The sequence below is a fragment of the Zootermopsis nevadensis genome, unplaced genomic scaffold (genome assembly GCF_977971745.1).
Source record: "Zootermopsis nevadensis isolate Lab colony 2312 unplaced genomic scaffold, Znev_1.0 Znev_ptg000007l, whole genome shotgun sequence".
Classification (NCBI taxonomy): Eukaryota; Metazoa; Arthropoda; class Insecta; order Blattodea; family Termopsidae; genus Zootermopsis; species Zootermopsis nevadensis.
Genome location: NW_028259139.1, coordinates 13,446,406 through 13,463,480, shown reverse-complemented (window position 1 = coordinate 13,463,480; position 17,075 = coordinate 13,446,406). Strand labels below are relative to the sequence as shown.

Genomic DNA, 17,075 nt, shown 5'->3' with positions numbered 1-17,075 from the left:
ATAAAATATTACTGCCACCTTCTGGTCACAAACTAAACATTACAGTTACCTCAAGCAATATACAGAATTACATAATTAGTGGCCAATATGAGAAAAGAATGAAATGAATTAAAATTTTAAAAAAGGCTTAAATTATCTTACACATTCTTTCCATTTCTTGGTAACCATGCCATTTATTTAGCCTACTTCTTACAGTCACTTATACGTTTTCTAAATGATAAATACATAAAATACCTTCATTTTACCAGTGTTAAGGTTCACAAAATTATCAGAGCATCAGTTTTGAACAGAATGCACAGATATACAATCTTCATGTAATTAAAAATAATTAAGCTACTAATATACAATTACATGATGCAAGTGTTCAGATGAACTGTAATCTGCCAATAGCATGCTATCATACTGCACATTAATGTGCTGAACCATTCCATGACATGCTAAGTTGCATCATTTAATCAGAAGCCTATTTTGAGGTTTGGTAATGCAATGACTATATTTAGTAACGCCTGTACAGATTTTGCTGAAGATGCTTCGACTGTACTGTCAAATGGACTAACACAACACCACAAAAGTGCCAAACATTAGCAGCTTTAAACCAAATAAATAAAAATACTGAAGTCTAAATAGCAATTTATATTGAACATATGGAACAAGACGTAAACACTTATATTGGACACAAAGGACAAGATGTGCTGAACACTTATTTCACAAAAACATGTCAAACAACACATGCAACTCACTGGATATTTTTCAAACTCTACTGTAAAGTTGCCACCTGGACATTTTCAAATTTAGAAAGACATGAGAAATGCTCACTGAACTACACACACAAAATTCTATGGTACAGTGGATAATGCTTGTTAGCTACAGAAAGCAACTCCAAGTATTAAGCAGTAAACAACTGGTGGGATATTTTTAATAAATTTATAAAATTAGTGAAATGGAAATGATTGTCACAGTGTGGTGATCCATCAAACAGTACAATGCAAGCAACACACAGTGGAGTTATGTTCGACAACCACAACACACTACATACAAAGTTATGAGATTTATGCTGTGTCCAAATACAAACAGCTAGAATTTACTGACAAGTTGAACTGTAGAAGGTAAGACATTCATGAAGGAATGAAATGAATTACTGCCTTTGAGAATTTTATATTAACTAACAAGCTAATTTATGACAGATACATGATCATGCTAAAATTCAACTCCATCCTAGCATTACTATTCATACTATGACTTATCTAGACCATAGAATTTAGTAGCACAATAAAAAAATGTAAATGAGATTTTCAATCATGGAACACAAAATATCAGTTGAAACAACGGATACAACTTGTTGTTCAGTATCAAACTCGTTTATTATTATGAGACTTAATTACCTCAACAGACATGTCTTTAAAAATTGTCAAATATCTATGGTCATTTAAAGTATGATTACTAAAAGGAAGAAAGAGAGTAGGGCAGAAAGAAAGAAAACAAAAGACATAACAGAGGCATAATATTACATAAATGTTCCTTAATTTTCTTTAACCCATCATGGAAAGGAGAGAAACATTGAATCTTATAAACAAAGACCAACAACATATTATCAGTTGCAATTAATTAAACTACATAATAACATTGTACAAAAACAGAGATGGTGACAGTGCAGTGTGCAGCAGTTGTGTTACTTGCTTGTGTCTGCAACACTGACACAAGCAACGACTGAATGGTGCGACAAAAAGACTGGAGTTGGCTCTGTGCTACTTTGCATTGCCCCTTTCCATCACTTCACATCAAAAATTAGCAATACACACGAACACAACACACAGCTTCACTACCTTGGTACCCTGCTGGCCTGCTGAGTTGCTCCTGACGCTAAACTTTCGTGGATTGTTCTAAAAGAAATGTTTCATTTGTTTAATGCTTCTATTTATGGTCTTATTTCAAAACTAACCTATTTGTAATTAATTAATTTTATACTAAGAACAATATATACGCATCTATATATATATATATATATATATATATATATATATATATATATATATATATATATATAAGAACAATAAATGTATGAAGCTGGAACCTTCTGAATATAAAGTTTACTGCTATAATGTAACATTCAGTTCAAATCAAAATATCAGTATAAACTAATTTTTTTACATTAAATAACAATGGCACTAAAACATTGTCCTGTTGTATTTCACTCCACAGCATAACACTTTATTTCTTTCTTATAGTTGAGAGCAAAGTCACAAATTTTACAGCTATGCAAAAGCTTCACTTGAAAGGGTCTAAATTTAGACGTCCAATAAACCAGCTGGCAGCCCTGGCAGACATTCAACAAAAACTCATCATAGAACACTGTGATAACACTAACACAGTTACACTATAGTATGCAAAATAACAAGTTTATAGCCTGCACACACCTAAGATTTAGCAAAACTACTCTATTTCACTGAACACAATATGTTACTTTCTTTATGGGACAGAAAACTGATATTCAGTTCCAGAATGCCTGTTTATGTGAGCAGTTTCCAGCATGGCTATAAGCTTACCTCTGCATCTGGATCCACGTTGTGATGGGACTCTGTGGACTGCCCCTCTGTGCTCTCATTTTCTTCCTCAAGACCAATCAAATGTTCCTCTTCAGTCTGGGGCATCAGCTGCAGTTCTTCTTTGGACTTGAAGTCCAGTTTTGCAATGTAGAATGGACACAGCAGTCCCAGTATCACCTACAGTAACAGAACACTGAATGTTTCGTTTTCCTCAGCCAGTATGTGTCATGATGTGCTATGCTTACTGAAGTTGCACAGATGCAAAAATACCTCCAACACATGGAGACAGATTAATTGAAAGATTATTTAACAATGTGTTTCACTTCAACTCTTACGTAGCACTGAATGAAACAGTGACAATAGTAAATGGTGAAATGGTGAAGACTTGGAAGCAGGCATTATCCCAGCATTCACCTGGTATGACTGAGGAAAACATTACATAACCTAACTCAAGAAAACCAGAAACCTGACCAAGATTGTGTGTATCTCTTCAATGTAACAATTTTTGATCAGATAACAAAACATCTGTATGTCGCAAAGCACCAGTGGTACCTGCATTCAGAAAGTGTTTTACATGTAACTTAAGTAAATCTTTGTCTATCACAATGCCTAACAAATCAATTTTCTATACAACCAACCAATGAAAGTCAGCAACAAAATAAATGAACTATAAGCTTTCAATTATGTGCAACAACTAGTTTCTGGAACTCCCAATCCCAGGAAAGAAAAGACTTACTACATGGCACGAGCACACATTACTGAACTGTAACACACATCGTGACGTCCGTCATAGAATTATGAAGGGGCAAGACCACAGAACGGAACTGACGCATCACACTGCACTCGTTTGGTGTCCTCACCTACGTCCGTACAAAAGTACGTCTGTTGCACATTCCACTGACAAGTCAGAGCAGGAAAGCAAAATAGCAAGCTTCACTACAGTAATAAAATATACCAATGGGCAAATAACTACATTTCAAAAGCAGTTACAAGAAAAATTTTCTTTGAGTTTTAATGTTGTATTTGCATTTCTAATTTTATGTGTAATTTCTCTGATATCGCACCTTAAGGTTGGTATTTTTGCGTGTGCGTAAACCGCCCATCCAGAGATCAGCAAGTATGATCTGACTGCAGGGGTGAGCAAGTAGAGCCCTATGATTGGCTGCTACTGCCAGACTCAAGCAGGTTTGTCCACTCCAGTTCTGCAATTCACACGTCAACAGCTGCTGCGTCTGGTCATCATGCTGCCGGTAGCAGAAATCCAGGAGCTCCAGAGCTGCAAGACAATTCTACAGTGCAGCCTACTCTATTTCAGCTGAATCCAGTCTACACCATCATATCGTGTTCCCTTAAGATCTATTTTAATATTGCTCTCACAACAAACCTGTGTCTACCTAATGGTCTCTTCCCTTTAGGTTTCCTGACTGAAATAAACTGTGCATCTGGATCTTTTAATCTTTATATTTTTAGGCAGGGGAAAAACTGGATGAAACAGTGAATTTCTTCATTGACATTTTATTATAATCGTAGACACCAACATTTTAGAGAAACATGTCTCCATCTGTCTCTGAAACACTGGTATCTACCCGTAAGTTCACAACCCAAAATACCAACACTAACATCATCATCACTGTGAGATCCTTATATCTCTTAGTGTAGTATGACACTCAGCAAGAGCAGTTTAAATACAAACCTTGAAGAATCAGCTGAGGACAGAGGTAAGACAAACTGTGTAAAATGAAGCAACCAGCTTTGATGATGAGAATGAAAATGTTAGATATCATTTTTATGACTACATTTTTCCATAACATTCTTTGACAGTATGATGCTACAAATGCAAACCTTCAAGAACAGAGCCATGACATATTCACTGTCGTAAATTTGTTTAATTGACTAAAGAAATACGTGAATGCACTATGTGAAAAATCCCAGAACATTGCAGCTCAAGCTCATAAACTTTCAGATGCCTTAAAAGAACTGTTTAAGAATGAAATACATATAAAACAAGAAATAAAACTAGCAACTGATGAAATCTTTATGGCTAAAGTTAATTTAACTGGAAGTGAAAAGTTTAATGTTGAAAACTGAATGTCTATGCAGTAAGAAGAACACAAATGTTCACAAAATCTTAAAAACTGATTAATTTTATTTTGCCATCAACTTGAAGCCCCTATTGTTTTGAAGGCTGACTGAATGGTAATTCCTTAATTTTCACACAAGAGTCCCAGTTTCGTTGACCAATATACCAACTAAACTTACCAATATTCTCAAATTCTTTCCCATAGTTGCGTAACTCCTCATATATCTCCGTCTCCAAGTCATCTTCAGCTGCTTCATGAGCCATAGCTTTATAGAGCTTGCAGGCCACCAGAGCTTTAGCTAGTGCTTCTTCGCCATGTTGCCACATGAGCAAAGCCATCTGTTGCCTCTTGGTCAACACTGCCCATGTCTAAAACAAGTACAGTGTTTTGCAGTATCCATTTTTCTCTCACACAATGATCTACAAACAACAAACACCATTCAAGCTGAGCTATTGCGCAACAATGGCAGGACACTGCAATGTCTTGGTCACTGGATAAGTAAATGTTCTTCCATCAAACTGAGAGACCAAGTCTCACAATCATGTAACAGATACAATTATGGTGATGTTGGTCTTCCTGGTTGTAATACTGTGTGTCTCCATTTTCAGCCTTAAAGATAAAGCAGTATGTTTCTCCAAAATGTTAGTATCCATCTACAAGTCCACATGGTGTTACACTCTACAAGACCAACATCTGACATCTTCACCATTGTGAGAACCTCAAACCTGACACAATTATGGGTATTCTTATCTGTTAGTCTAAATATAAATGCGGAGGAAACAAGTACACATTTATGTTATGTCACCAGAATACATGTTAAATCATCAAATTAAAGACAGCTCATAAATCCTTTGAAATGTGTAAAATATTCAAAGCATCTGGGAACAGCAGCAAACCAAAATTACATTCACAAAGAAGATGACAATGTCCTTTTAGGTTTTGACACATAGCATCAAAACTCAGAACAACAATATCGACATCCTCATTGATGTGTTAACCTCAAATCTCACATTCGTTTCCTACCATTTGGTCCAGCCTGCTATTTAAAATTCTCCCAAAACATTAAAAAAATGCTACCACGTTCTCTTCATTGAAAATGACAATTGAAAGTTCATTTTGTGCAAGTCTGCATGTTACATGTAAGAAATAAGCACTCACAAGCAGTTCGTTGAATGGATAATCAAACAAAGCAGCCTCCTTTGAAGTTGGGAGGGTTTCTGCCAGGAGACTCAATGTCACATTGGTGTTTCCATAGTAACGGATAAAGGATGAGCTGTTTCGATGAACATGTGGTGACTTCTTCATCACTTTGGCATAGATGAGCCGGAATTTGCGTCGAGTGTAATACGACCTTAAGACAAAATCACACACCTCACAAAATGCAGTGCCACTAAACAATTGAGGTAATGGAAAAACAGAGACAATATGGAGCTTCATAATTTCATTTTCTGTTTAATATTGTTAGAATGATTAAATCATAAAATGAAACAGATGCAGGATGTTGCATGAAAAGGGACATGAGAAAACAGAAACCCCAGAGGCGAAGAGACCTGGGAGACATAGAAAAGGGGTAAAGTTATAGTTTTATACATCTTAACATGTTAAAAATTTGTTCCCAAGTCTGGCTGGAAATTATTATTTTTCCTTCTTTCAGAAAAGGGGATTTACCCTTGTGTATGAAATAAATATGCCTGACATACAAGAATGTGACACTCACAAAATTCCCTACCTAAGTTAACTTGTGAAAGTTAATCTTCAGGTGCTTAGAAAAATTCTTAATTGAATAATAACATGTACTTCACACATTTAATTTTCTCTCAATTTTATCATGAATGTTATTTTGATTTGTTACTATCATCTATTGAGAACACAGACATCATAGTAACCTGTAAGCTCCACCCATCAGTTTGTTGATGACCAATCCTATATCATGCAGAGTGTAAATGTAGCCTCGGGGAATATGAGGTCGAACATCTCTTAGAATGTAGCCCAATGTGTTTGAAGGTCCTTGTTTCTGAAAAACAAACACAAATGTTGAAAAACCTCAAGGTTGAAATCAACAATTTACATTACTTCATTTTCAGCCTAATTACTGAATTCATCTATAAGTAACTTATTCCTCAACAACTTTTCATTGCTTAGGAAGCTGGCCTCAGGAAATGTTCAATTTTTATTATTTTTTAAGTGTATCATTGCAGTAATGTGTTGTAATTAAATGTCAAAAAAATTAATTTTTCAAATTCATAAAATATTTTAAAAAAGTACTGATGAAGTAACTAGAAAATGTAATTTAATGAAATCAAATGAAGATGTTATATTGCGCACACCTGCAATCAGTTTAAAATGTGTCTAATGACACAGACAGGGACAATTGCCTCCTTGGGGAAACTTTTAACTTGTGATTGCCATTTCTGCAAGACTATCTAAGTATGTGCAGTATGTTTTAAATCAAATGGCAGGTAATTGTAGGGGCATGGACATTGTTTTGCATGGCATACACATACCGAGTAGTAGCATAACACTAGTAATTTTCTTTAAATCAGTGAGTTTTATAAAACTTTGTGTCAAACACGTGTATTTTACCAATACCTGTAACTTTTATTCAAGAAATTTCTCTCTTTGGTGAGTAGTTCACAAAATATGCCCAAAAATATTCCTATGTCTTCCAGTGATGTGGACCTTAAATCAAATTAAAAATAAATTAAACTCACACAAAGCAGAACTATAAAAACCTGTCAAATGACTAAAACTAAACAAAAATCAAAACTGTTCAATAAAATTTTGTATAAAATGTCCACTGTTCATCTAAATCAGTGATATAATTCTGGCACTGTTATTTGATAATGAAAATTACTAATGAAGCTTTGTGACATAACAAAACACAGCACTGCACATTATACGCACAGCAGAAACTTTAGAATGATGTAGTGTTAGCCGAATATTTTGCAGAGACTAGGACAGCACATTTCACCACAGTAGTTTGTGACTTACCGTGTTGTATAGCTCCTCAAGACGAGGTATAGACAGGAACTTCCTCATATGAACTCCATTCTCCAGTAGAAGTTTAACAAAGTCAATACGATCATGTTCAAGCGCCTGCATCATGGCCTCATCCAGAGCCCCTTCCACAGAAACAAGGAGTTCAGTAACTCAACACCACATTATTAGTTTTAAGTGAGACATCAAGCAGGAAACACTTACCTGGAGGCCATTCTTGTCCATACACAAATATTTCAGAACGTGCAATATCCACTCGATTCCACGTGAGAGCAAGGCTCAGTTGTTCAGATGGAGACAAGTGCTGACTCTTAAAAAGAGCTGTAAGGATCGTCTGATCAAGTTCTTGAGATGTCTCCTCTGGTCGGTCTGTGATACGGAACACAGTGATCTGAAATTGAGAAGAAACATCTTCTTAATTGCACTAAGTAAGTCTCAAGTAAACCTTTGCCATTCCTTAAACTCCACGAACACTACCTTTCAGCTCAATAATTGTGTAACACAGTAGTGCTGTCACTCATATGTCATATAAAACATTCCTTTCTCGTTGACATTGAGGTTTCTTTAACCTCCTGTTCCTTGGATATGTACCACAATGAAAGATATTTTCTTAGTCACCAAGGGGTCTAACCAAGTTATAAAGATTAATATATTGTTAATTAGTTATACAGAGTGGGTAAGTGTGGATAAGAATCAATAAGTGATTGTACAGATATCCCTGTCTGTATCATCATCAATAGTGCTACAACTCCCTTAGAGTCTTGGCTTTCTTTAAGAGCCATTGCCACTCTTCTTTATTCAGAGTAATTGCCCACCACCTTCTAAACCTTATCTTCCTGGCGTCAGTATTGACTTCCACGTCTGTATGCTGGACAAAAATAATAGTTTCACATTATTCTTCCAAAATACTGTGTGCATCACTTTTGAGTATTCTTAAAGCAAAAACTCTGTAGTGCATACATTATTCCTCCTCTGACTGTCCACTAAACATTCACTTGTCTAGATGCGAGAAAGAGCCACACATTCATTACTTACCAGATTCTTTTTTCGAGTGCACTGCAGCAGTTCCGAGTAAAGACACTCAGCCTGTTCCACACCCACTTCAAACGTGCGTTCTATGGTGCTGATCAAGTAATCCTTCATGCTTTCCAGGACAGTCTGCTCCCCAGATTCAGATGCATACCTACAAAAAAACAAAGCAAAACCCAACTACTATCTGAAAACACGTTTAAACCCGTGGACCTTGGGCCCAGTGGCAAGCACGCTAACCACTAGTCCACCGAGGGCGACCAGGTCACACTTACTTGTGAGTAAAAGCCAGAAGATCTGCTGCACGCCCTGATCCATCGCACACTACTACTGGGACAGGGGGCGTATCTGTCACGTATTCCAGCACTGCTCTAATGGTGTTGGTGCCACCTTCTATCACAAGACACACCACTGGAGTGCTGCAGTGAGTACCTACAACAATAGTTAGAGAACAAGGTCTGATGGTATTCGACTGCAGAGAAATGATAACAGCTTAGGATGGTGCAAACACATGGGGCTCCTGCATCGGACTGTCACCGACAGTTACAGCTAACTTTTTTTGCAAGGACAGACAGGACAGTTCTGCCCAACTTCCACACAAGGAACTGTAATCCATACCTTGATGCAATTTCTGAATGGATATGTACTTCTCCAGTTTTCTTCTTAGAATGAGCTCTGCTCCATATTTTCCTGAAGTTCCATTGTCAACCAGCAGGAAATACGCATGCCGATTATTCAGAACTGCGTACTTAGACCTAAAACAAACGCACTCATAAACAAGTACATGAAAAACTGTTCCTTACAACAGACTGAGGTAACAAGTACACCAACTGGCATTAATTAGTTTTCGTACAAGTACCATATCAATGAGAAAACAACCCTACATATTCATCATATCTGGCAAATCTATGAAGAATTAGCATAACTATGACTGGTTCATGATACTGTCATTTCCTCAGATATCGAAGTGGGAAAATATTGGATGTAAGGAGAACTTACTACCTGAACATAAATTTTTAAGTTAATTTAATGATATACTTTTGTCCAGAAAAAATCATAAGTCTGTGTTAATACATTCAGAAAGTACATATTTTTGATGTCAAGTTATATTTACTTTAGCCATCACACATAAACTTTATAAACCAATATAAACAATTGTATTCTCACTTGTTTCGGTCAATGCCGGCCATCATGAGGCAATCAATACAATGGACTGATAAAACACTACTCAATGAATTGTAAATGGTATCCATTTTCTAACATGCAGGTAGGATCCTCGTTGCATTTACATCAATAGTGAATAAAAATTTCATACATACGAGCACGTATAATTTTTGTTACTATATTACAGATAACAATTATTATCACCGTAAAAACTCTCAGAACCTATTTTATTGTCACATTATCTTTTATAGTCGTCTAAATCATTTATCTCAAAAGGCTGAATCTTATAGTTCAAGTTATTTTTACAACATAATTATCTGTTTTAGTCTTTAAAACACATAAGATTCTTCAATAAAATTCTGTTCCTTCCTTATTTAATTTATAACTGACTTTACACTTTATTTAAGTGCATATGCCACAGAATTAGATACCATCCACTTGCATTCCACCAAAATGCTGACCCTGCTGCCTCAATCTGGCATTCAGTACCTGGGTGAGGATATGGAGTGATACGGGATATCACGGTTATGTCCGCAGAGCTCGTGGTTGTTCTCGACAATGCCCCAGGGAGCTATGCCAATGCTAATCACTCGTCCACTGCGTTGGGAACGTTCCAGCAGCAATGCGTCGCCAACCTGCCTCGTCACACCTGCCAACATTCGTGTATAAGACAGAAAATTGCACCATCACATGCACAAAGAACACAAAGAAAAATCCAGGATGGGCAATCAGTGACTTACACAACCCACCCTGTTTGATCAGACAGTCAAACTGATGGCCTGGGAATGTAGCTCAGATGGAAGAAACAACAAATGAATATAGAATTTTTGTACGAAAGTGGTCAGTTGGAAGACTGTGAGAATGAAGAATGATCTTCAGGTTGAGCTGTGGAGATGAGAACTGGGAGACGTCCAATGGCACGATCTTGTTATCCGTAGCGCAACCAGTAACACTTGCAGACACTCTTAAGGATAAGTTTTACATAATTATGACTTTATCTGTTCTTTTACGGTGACTCACTCAAAGGGAAAGCGTCTGAAAACACAGTTGCGATAAAAATATATTGACCTACGACGGATGAAGTGACAGGAGGGTGAAAAACAACTGCATAATGATAAGTTTCATAATTTGTATCTTTCACCAAATACGCAATGTACAACATAAAGTTGATATAATTAATCAACAAGTCACAAACATCTGCAGAATCAGTATTCAAGCAATTGAGGCACCGATTATGAGATGCGGAGATAAGAAAAAAAAGCTCAAACAACAGACTACTACGAAGAACTGTATATAGTTGGAAGGACATTATTAAATGGACATTAAAGAAATTGTGTATGAAGATGTGGAAAGGATTCCACTGCCTGAGAATAGGGTGAATAATGAACCTTCAGGGTGCATAATAGAATCAGAGAATTTATTGAGCAACTGAAGGACCATCAGCTCCTCAAGACAGGACTGAACATCGCATCACACCTGTGTTTGTGCCACCAGTAAAGATCCATGCTCCAGTGGTCTTTGCAGCCTTCAGCAAGCCCTTGCGCAGAACTTTCTTGAGCTTCGGCTGCAGCTCAAAGTTGGCTTTGCCTCCCTGCACTGTGATAAGCAGTTTTGGCAGCTCCAAGCTCCACTCCCTGGTGAAGAGCTGCAAGATCAGTTCCGGTCTGGTGTCATATGCCAGGCGCACATACTGAAACAACAGCACTAGTCTGCTAAGGCACAGTGGCAACTTTACAATCACAATAACAAAAACAAACACACAGAGCAGCGTGGTGCAGTGGTTAGCATTCCTACTTCTTACTCAGAACGTAAGTTCCGGAGTGGAATCTCAAATATTTGTTTATTTAATGATGATTAATGAATAATGAAGTAGAAATCATATGTAAAGAATTGGCAATGGTAAGGGCCTCGAAGGCGTCAGAAAACCCAACAAAACCCTTGCCTTGATCACGTATGTCGGTCATTCTCACCTGGGCTTTGCTCGGGTGTGGCCCGCCCTGAAACTCGATGGTGCCATAAGCGTCAGTCGGCGACGGCTGTGTGTTCCTGGATGGTGTCCACTGCTGCTGCTCCAGCACCTTGTAACTGTCCACGTCCAAACCCGTGCCACAGTGGAAGGTGAAGGACAGACCACAGAAGCACCTGGACACAATCAGGCCGCGATTTTATATACCGAGGTCTGATGGGTTGTGCTTTACGTGTATGACCTGCGATTACTACAAACGTTTATTAATTTCCCCATTTACTATGTTCGCTCCTTGAGCTTTAAGTGGCACGCGCTTCAACTTAAATCAAACTATACAACATGCAACAGTAGAGATGTTTCCCGATGCTCCATAATTTACCGACAGGCCTGTTTGTTGCAATGTTCTTTTATGAAACAGCCCTTTTCTCGACTTCTCACCACATCTGAGAGCAGACTTATACTTCTATCTGCTGCAATTAGTTGGTTTCGAAGGATAGCAACGTTTACTGAGGTTCGGACAGACCGACAGGTGTTCCAAAGCAGATCATTTCGAGCGTGCGGTCTGTCAGCAGCACGAGGGGGCGAACGCCGCTGATCGATGCTGCCTGCCCCGTCTCCGGCCGCCCACGGGACGAATGCAAGTCTATACATTACCCGACTGCAAAGACAGGAAATGCAAACTGTTCGGTCCAGTATTTAGCCTGCGTCTCGCAGTCTATTTCACCGAAGTTCGCCGAGTTTAATCCGATCCCGACTTTTATACATTATATAATGTCAAGTTCATTATCATCTGCAACTATCTCCCCCCCCCCCCCCATGTCAGAACTTCGCCGCATTCAAATAGGAGTTAACAGCTTATTTTGTCCTGCACTCTGAAGAACAGACATGAACATAGGCCTACACGTCCTCATCCACTGTGTTCACTTCTGGACCAATTTCCTTACCAGCGTCTAACAATTGCTGTGTCTTCTTTATGATATTTACGTTTTCGCCCAATGAATGGAAATCAGCACACACCACAAGCTTACATGTCCCATTAATTTCTAATTCCTCCTGATTATCTTCAACATTAAATTGTTTGGGCGATAAGATAGGCAGGACATGTAGCATGCATGAGGAATTAGTCTATAAAATGTTGATCAGAAGAACCTCACGAGAAAATAGAACTTGGGAGACATGGTTTGGATGGAAGGATAATATTAAAATGGATCTGGAGGGAAAACTTTTGGAGAGATGCGGATGAGGACAGTGGCGAACTATTGTGAACATGGTGATGAACGTTTGGGTTCTACAAAACCAGAGCATTTCTTAAGCAGTTTAGTATGACCTGCATCGCCGTGTGAATTAATAATAAACTTAACAGGCACGTCACAGGGTGGAATAATCACAGTGATCGATATTTGACAGTTACCTTACATAAGGTCGTTATTCCACCATAAAACGTGATTTGTGACCTCCTGTTTTCCTGCCGCTGGGCTCAAGCTGATTATTTTAGATGTTTAACGACGCAAATAATAAACCCTATACAAATCATTATAAAAAGTCTGTAATGAACTCCGTAACACACAACATTTACGCATAGTTCTGTATCAAACCCTTCATTCCCTTCTCCGACCCGCGACACAGGATCAAATCACAAAATCGGATCGCCCACACGCATGTAGGACGACGAGTCTGACGACGAAAGCTCTGGGCCCAGCGCCCGGAGTTCCTTTTTAAAACAAACTGTGCGCCTACTGGCCATGAAGTCGCTTATATACTACGTTTATTTTACAAATGTATGTGTGTAGAAATATGAGTCCCGTCAACCAGTGTTTTGTTATTTATCTCCTCTCCCCCCAAGTACCTGCATGACGTATAGTGGGACAGTTTTACTCTTATAGCGCCGTGGGGCTACATAGTGATAGATTGCTGAAAAAAAAAAACGGTTGCCAGGCAACGAAATAACAGTGCACAAAGACCGATTTTACACAACGAAATTGGTAAAGGTCTACTAGAAACCAAACCCAGGACGGGAAGGAACGGAGAACAATGCAAGATGCACGCCAGACTCAACTTGAACGGTTATTACAGAAACTACAGCAGCGCTCAGATCAGATGAAATAATTATAAGGTCGCGACACGGTTCCCACAGCTGCACCGCGTCACGGTGACGTAAGGTCGCTTTTAAACGAGCGAGGCTTGTCTGCGTAAAATGTTTGCTGACGCTGAATCAGATGTGTATGTTGCACCTGGCGGAATCATAAGTGTCAAGACGAGACAGCGGCCTTCGGTCAGTCCCAAGAAATGAAGGCACTTCACCGAAATTCGAACTGCGTTCTGTTTAACTTTCAAATTGAGGATCGCAGCAGTCTTACCAACACTTACACCACAAATGATCTGGATGTCTGGTCTTCCAAGCGCCTGTCTTATTTGAAACGGCTCAAGTCGACCAGGCATTGTGTCGTAGTGACGTGACCTGTACAGTTTCTGGTGCCATTAAACTCCCCAAAGTCTGATCCGTCTGAACCCTAAAACACGCACTCCAAAGGCAAGCAATCGATACCCGTGCACCGGGACTTTGCTCGAAAGGTGCCACGCGGGCCAATCAATACTAGGGGTACCTCGCGTGTACCTCGCGTGAGGCAAACAATAATAAAACCCGTTGCCAGCAGAAGTTGGACTGGACAGCTGTCCTTTGCGCGCACACTTGTTGAGCAAGTAATTAGCTCAATGACATATTATTCACCCTACCTGAAATCCTGAAATACCGGTATTATATTAAATCGCAAATTTCATTACAAAACTGCCATTTAGAACATTACATAGGTCGCCCTGCAGCTAAAGTATTTCGACTGTCATCCAATTACGTGTCGCCGTCGTGAAAGTAGGTATTCCAGTGGGTTAATTATTCGTGCACTTATTAAACACGTCTGAAATCTTTAACTGAATTTATCTTTTCGTGCCAACAACACAAAGTGTGCTGAAACCCGGTAACACACAGTCGGATATGATGTCTGCCCTTGCAATGTTTCCTAGTCAAATTTAATTTTTTTATTCTTGCAACACAGACAAGAAAGAGGTGATTTTAGTGCATGGCATTTTCGGTGGCAGTTTCTAGAAAAATATAAAAGTAAATATTTGCGAACGCAATCCGTAGTAAAATGAAACAAAGGCGTCTTTGTCACAAAAGTTAAAACTCGCAATTTAAAAGTATCATTAAGAAGGTACTTAAATACACACTCGTTTTACTCTGTTGATGAATTTCGAACGCTTGAAAATGCCTCATAATGTTTTTAAAGGTTTTCTTGCCTTCGTATAGCATAAACGGGTGGTATAATTTACTTGCTGTTTATGTGTGGATTTATTTGAAACGGTTCATTACTTTATGCGAAATTTTTACTTTGTGTGAAAAGTTTACAATACAGGTAGCCCTCGATTTGCGCCGGTTCAATTTGCGCCGATTCAGAATAACGCCGCTTTTGAAACCAGCAAGTTACTATTATTTATAACGTTTTACAATGTTTCTCGTAATGATATACTAAATCGTAATTCTCACATCACTGATTTTGAATAAAAATTATAAATACAGTCATCTCTGCAATTACGTATGTTTCGTTAACGCGAATTTGCTCCAATGAGATCGATGAATTGGTAAAAACTGTTTGTGAAATACAAACTTCTGCATATGTGAGTTTGCTTTTATGCGATTTAAACTTTCAAAGGACTAATTTAATCTCTGCGGAGGTACCGGGGTTATTTTTACTACGAGATTTTCTATAGGTCGGCGTCTTACATGAATGCAACTATCGCATAACAGCAGAGATGACTGTACACATCAATCACACGAAAGAATCGCAGTCAATGGCGGGGACCAACAAATTGCCGTTTGTAAGTGTATAAAATATATTTTTTAAATTCCCTTTACTTTATTTACGTTATTTCAGAGGTTTAAATATAATGCCATTATATTACTCGTCAATGTTTGGGTGCTGGGAACGCATTGATTTACATTATAAAAGAGTTTCAATTTACGCAGATTCCGTTTACGCCGGTTCGTCCAGGAACGCATCCCCGGCGTAAATCGAGGGTTAACTGTAGTTTTAATTGCACGTTTATAACTTATTCCACGTCCTACAGTCATATGATGGAGCGAAATGAATAGAGTCCGGTTGCGGGCTTTTGTGGAAACGGTAATGAACTTTCGGATTCCATAAAGAAATTGGGCTATTCTTTGACAAACCGAGTAACAATCGACTTTTCAAAGAATATCCTGCACCATAGAGTGAATGAGTGTTGTCACATGACCAACTTATGGATCCAATAAATGTAATAATATGTATGTACACGGAATGCGCGCAGCGAAAGCAAGCAGGCAGTCTGACGTAGCGTTAAGTGCTGTGTTTCGTAAATACGGTTCTAAATTAAGAACAGTACATGCAAGTAACATCAAGTCGTTTAGTGAAAACCGAGATAAGCACAAAGTGTCGAAAGCCAAATAATGTACATTAGTGTGTCACCAGTATACATGACCCTCATAAACGTTCCTCTTCAGTTGACACTAGTCGGAAGATTACAATTTTTCTGGTCCAGATGTCGCGTACGCCGGTTGACAAACACGAAACTCGCGGACACGCAAAACAAGAAAAACACACGTGAGATTTTGTGTGGGTAGACGGCCTCTTCCTTTGGGGGTTTCCCAACCAAAATTTTGTACAAACTTCGACGTTCATTGAGTACTTCTGTTCGCTCTTTATACTTGCTGTCTCCTGCGTCCAAACATTCATCTGAGGGCTTGAGAGGAAAAGACCAAGTCTCACAGTTCGATTAAACACATTGTGGTATAGGTTTTTATATTCAACACAGGAAGGCGAACGATTCTGCATTCTCGGAAATTGACCCAAATGCGTGACGTCTTCAAGCGGAACACAGCGCAGTGTGTTGATAAGAAAGAGTCCAAGCAGCACTAGGCTGAACAATAGCCAGGGTTGGATACCAAAGGTCGTCTGCTGTACTCATGCTTGCTCTTCCTGCTGAGTCTTCCCGTAATTAAATACCACTTCTAGACTGTCACTTGATTAAATACCACGGATAATATGAACGACCATATGTTAAACACGAGAAGTAGCGTGGGCGATAAATCTCGTCCATAACATGTAAAGAGCCAAATCAAGCTACCTGTGAGAATCTGACCTAACAAAACAACAAACCTTTGTGTCCGAAGCGGGATTCGAACCAGCAAATCCCATTCAAGTTGTGTTCCTGTGAGGAACAGAGCGCTGTTGTATCGACCGCAGGTCCGTAACAGAGGAGTAC

The 17,075-nt window shown here is 38.7% G+C and overlaps 1 protein-coding gene across 4 annotated transcripts in view; it reads right to left on the bottom strand.

Annotated features, from left to right (window-relative positions):
• The window catches only part of Trpm (transient receptor potential cation channel, subfamily M), a 38,295-nt gene that overhangs the window by 11,958 nt on the left and 9,262 nt on the right, over positions 1-17,075 (bottom strand). For 3 of the 4 annotated variants that reach the window (XM_022063776.2, XM_087344338.1, XM_087344340.1), the window contains exons 4-17: positions 11,785-11,956; positions 11,291-11,504; positions 10,304-10,463; positions 9,269-9,405; positions 8,926-9,082; positions 8,657-8,804; positions 7,826-8,012; positions 7,616-7,746; positions 6,511-6,638; positions 5,783-5,975; positions 4,803-4,992; positions 3,608-3,819; positions 2,544-2,720; positions 1,824-1,880 (exon numbers count right to left, since the gene is read on the bottom strand). In XM_022063776.2, coding sequence (XP_021919468.1) covers positions 1,824-1,880; positions 2,544-2,720; positions 3,608-3,819; positions 4,803-4,992; positions 5,783-5,975; positions 6,511-6,638; positions 7,616-7,746; positions 7,826-8,012; positions 8,657-8,804; positions 8,926-9,082; positions 9,269-9,405; positions 10,304-10,463; positions 11,291-11,504; positions 11,785-11,956 — 2,263 coding nt within the window. The remainder of the gene's footprint in view (positions 1-1,823; positions 1,881-2,543; positions 2,721-3,607; positions 3,820-4,802; positions 4,993-5,782; positions 5,976-6,510; positions 6,639-7,615; positions 7,747-7,825; positions 8,013-8,656; positions 8,805-8,925; positions 9,083-9,268; positions 9,406-10,303; positions 10,464-11,290; positions 11,505-11,784; positions 11,957-17,075) is intronic. The other variant, XM_087344341.1, reaches the window with a different exon arrangement.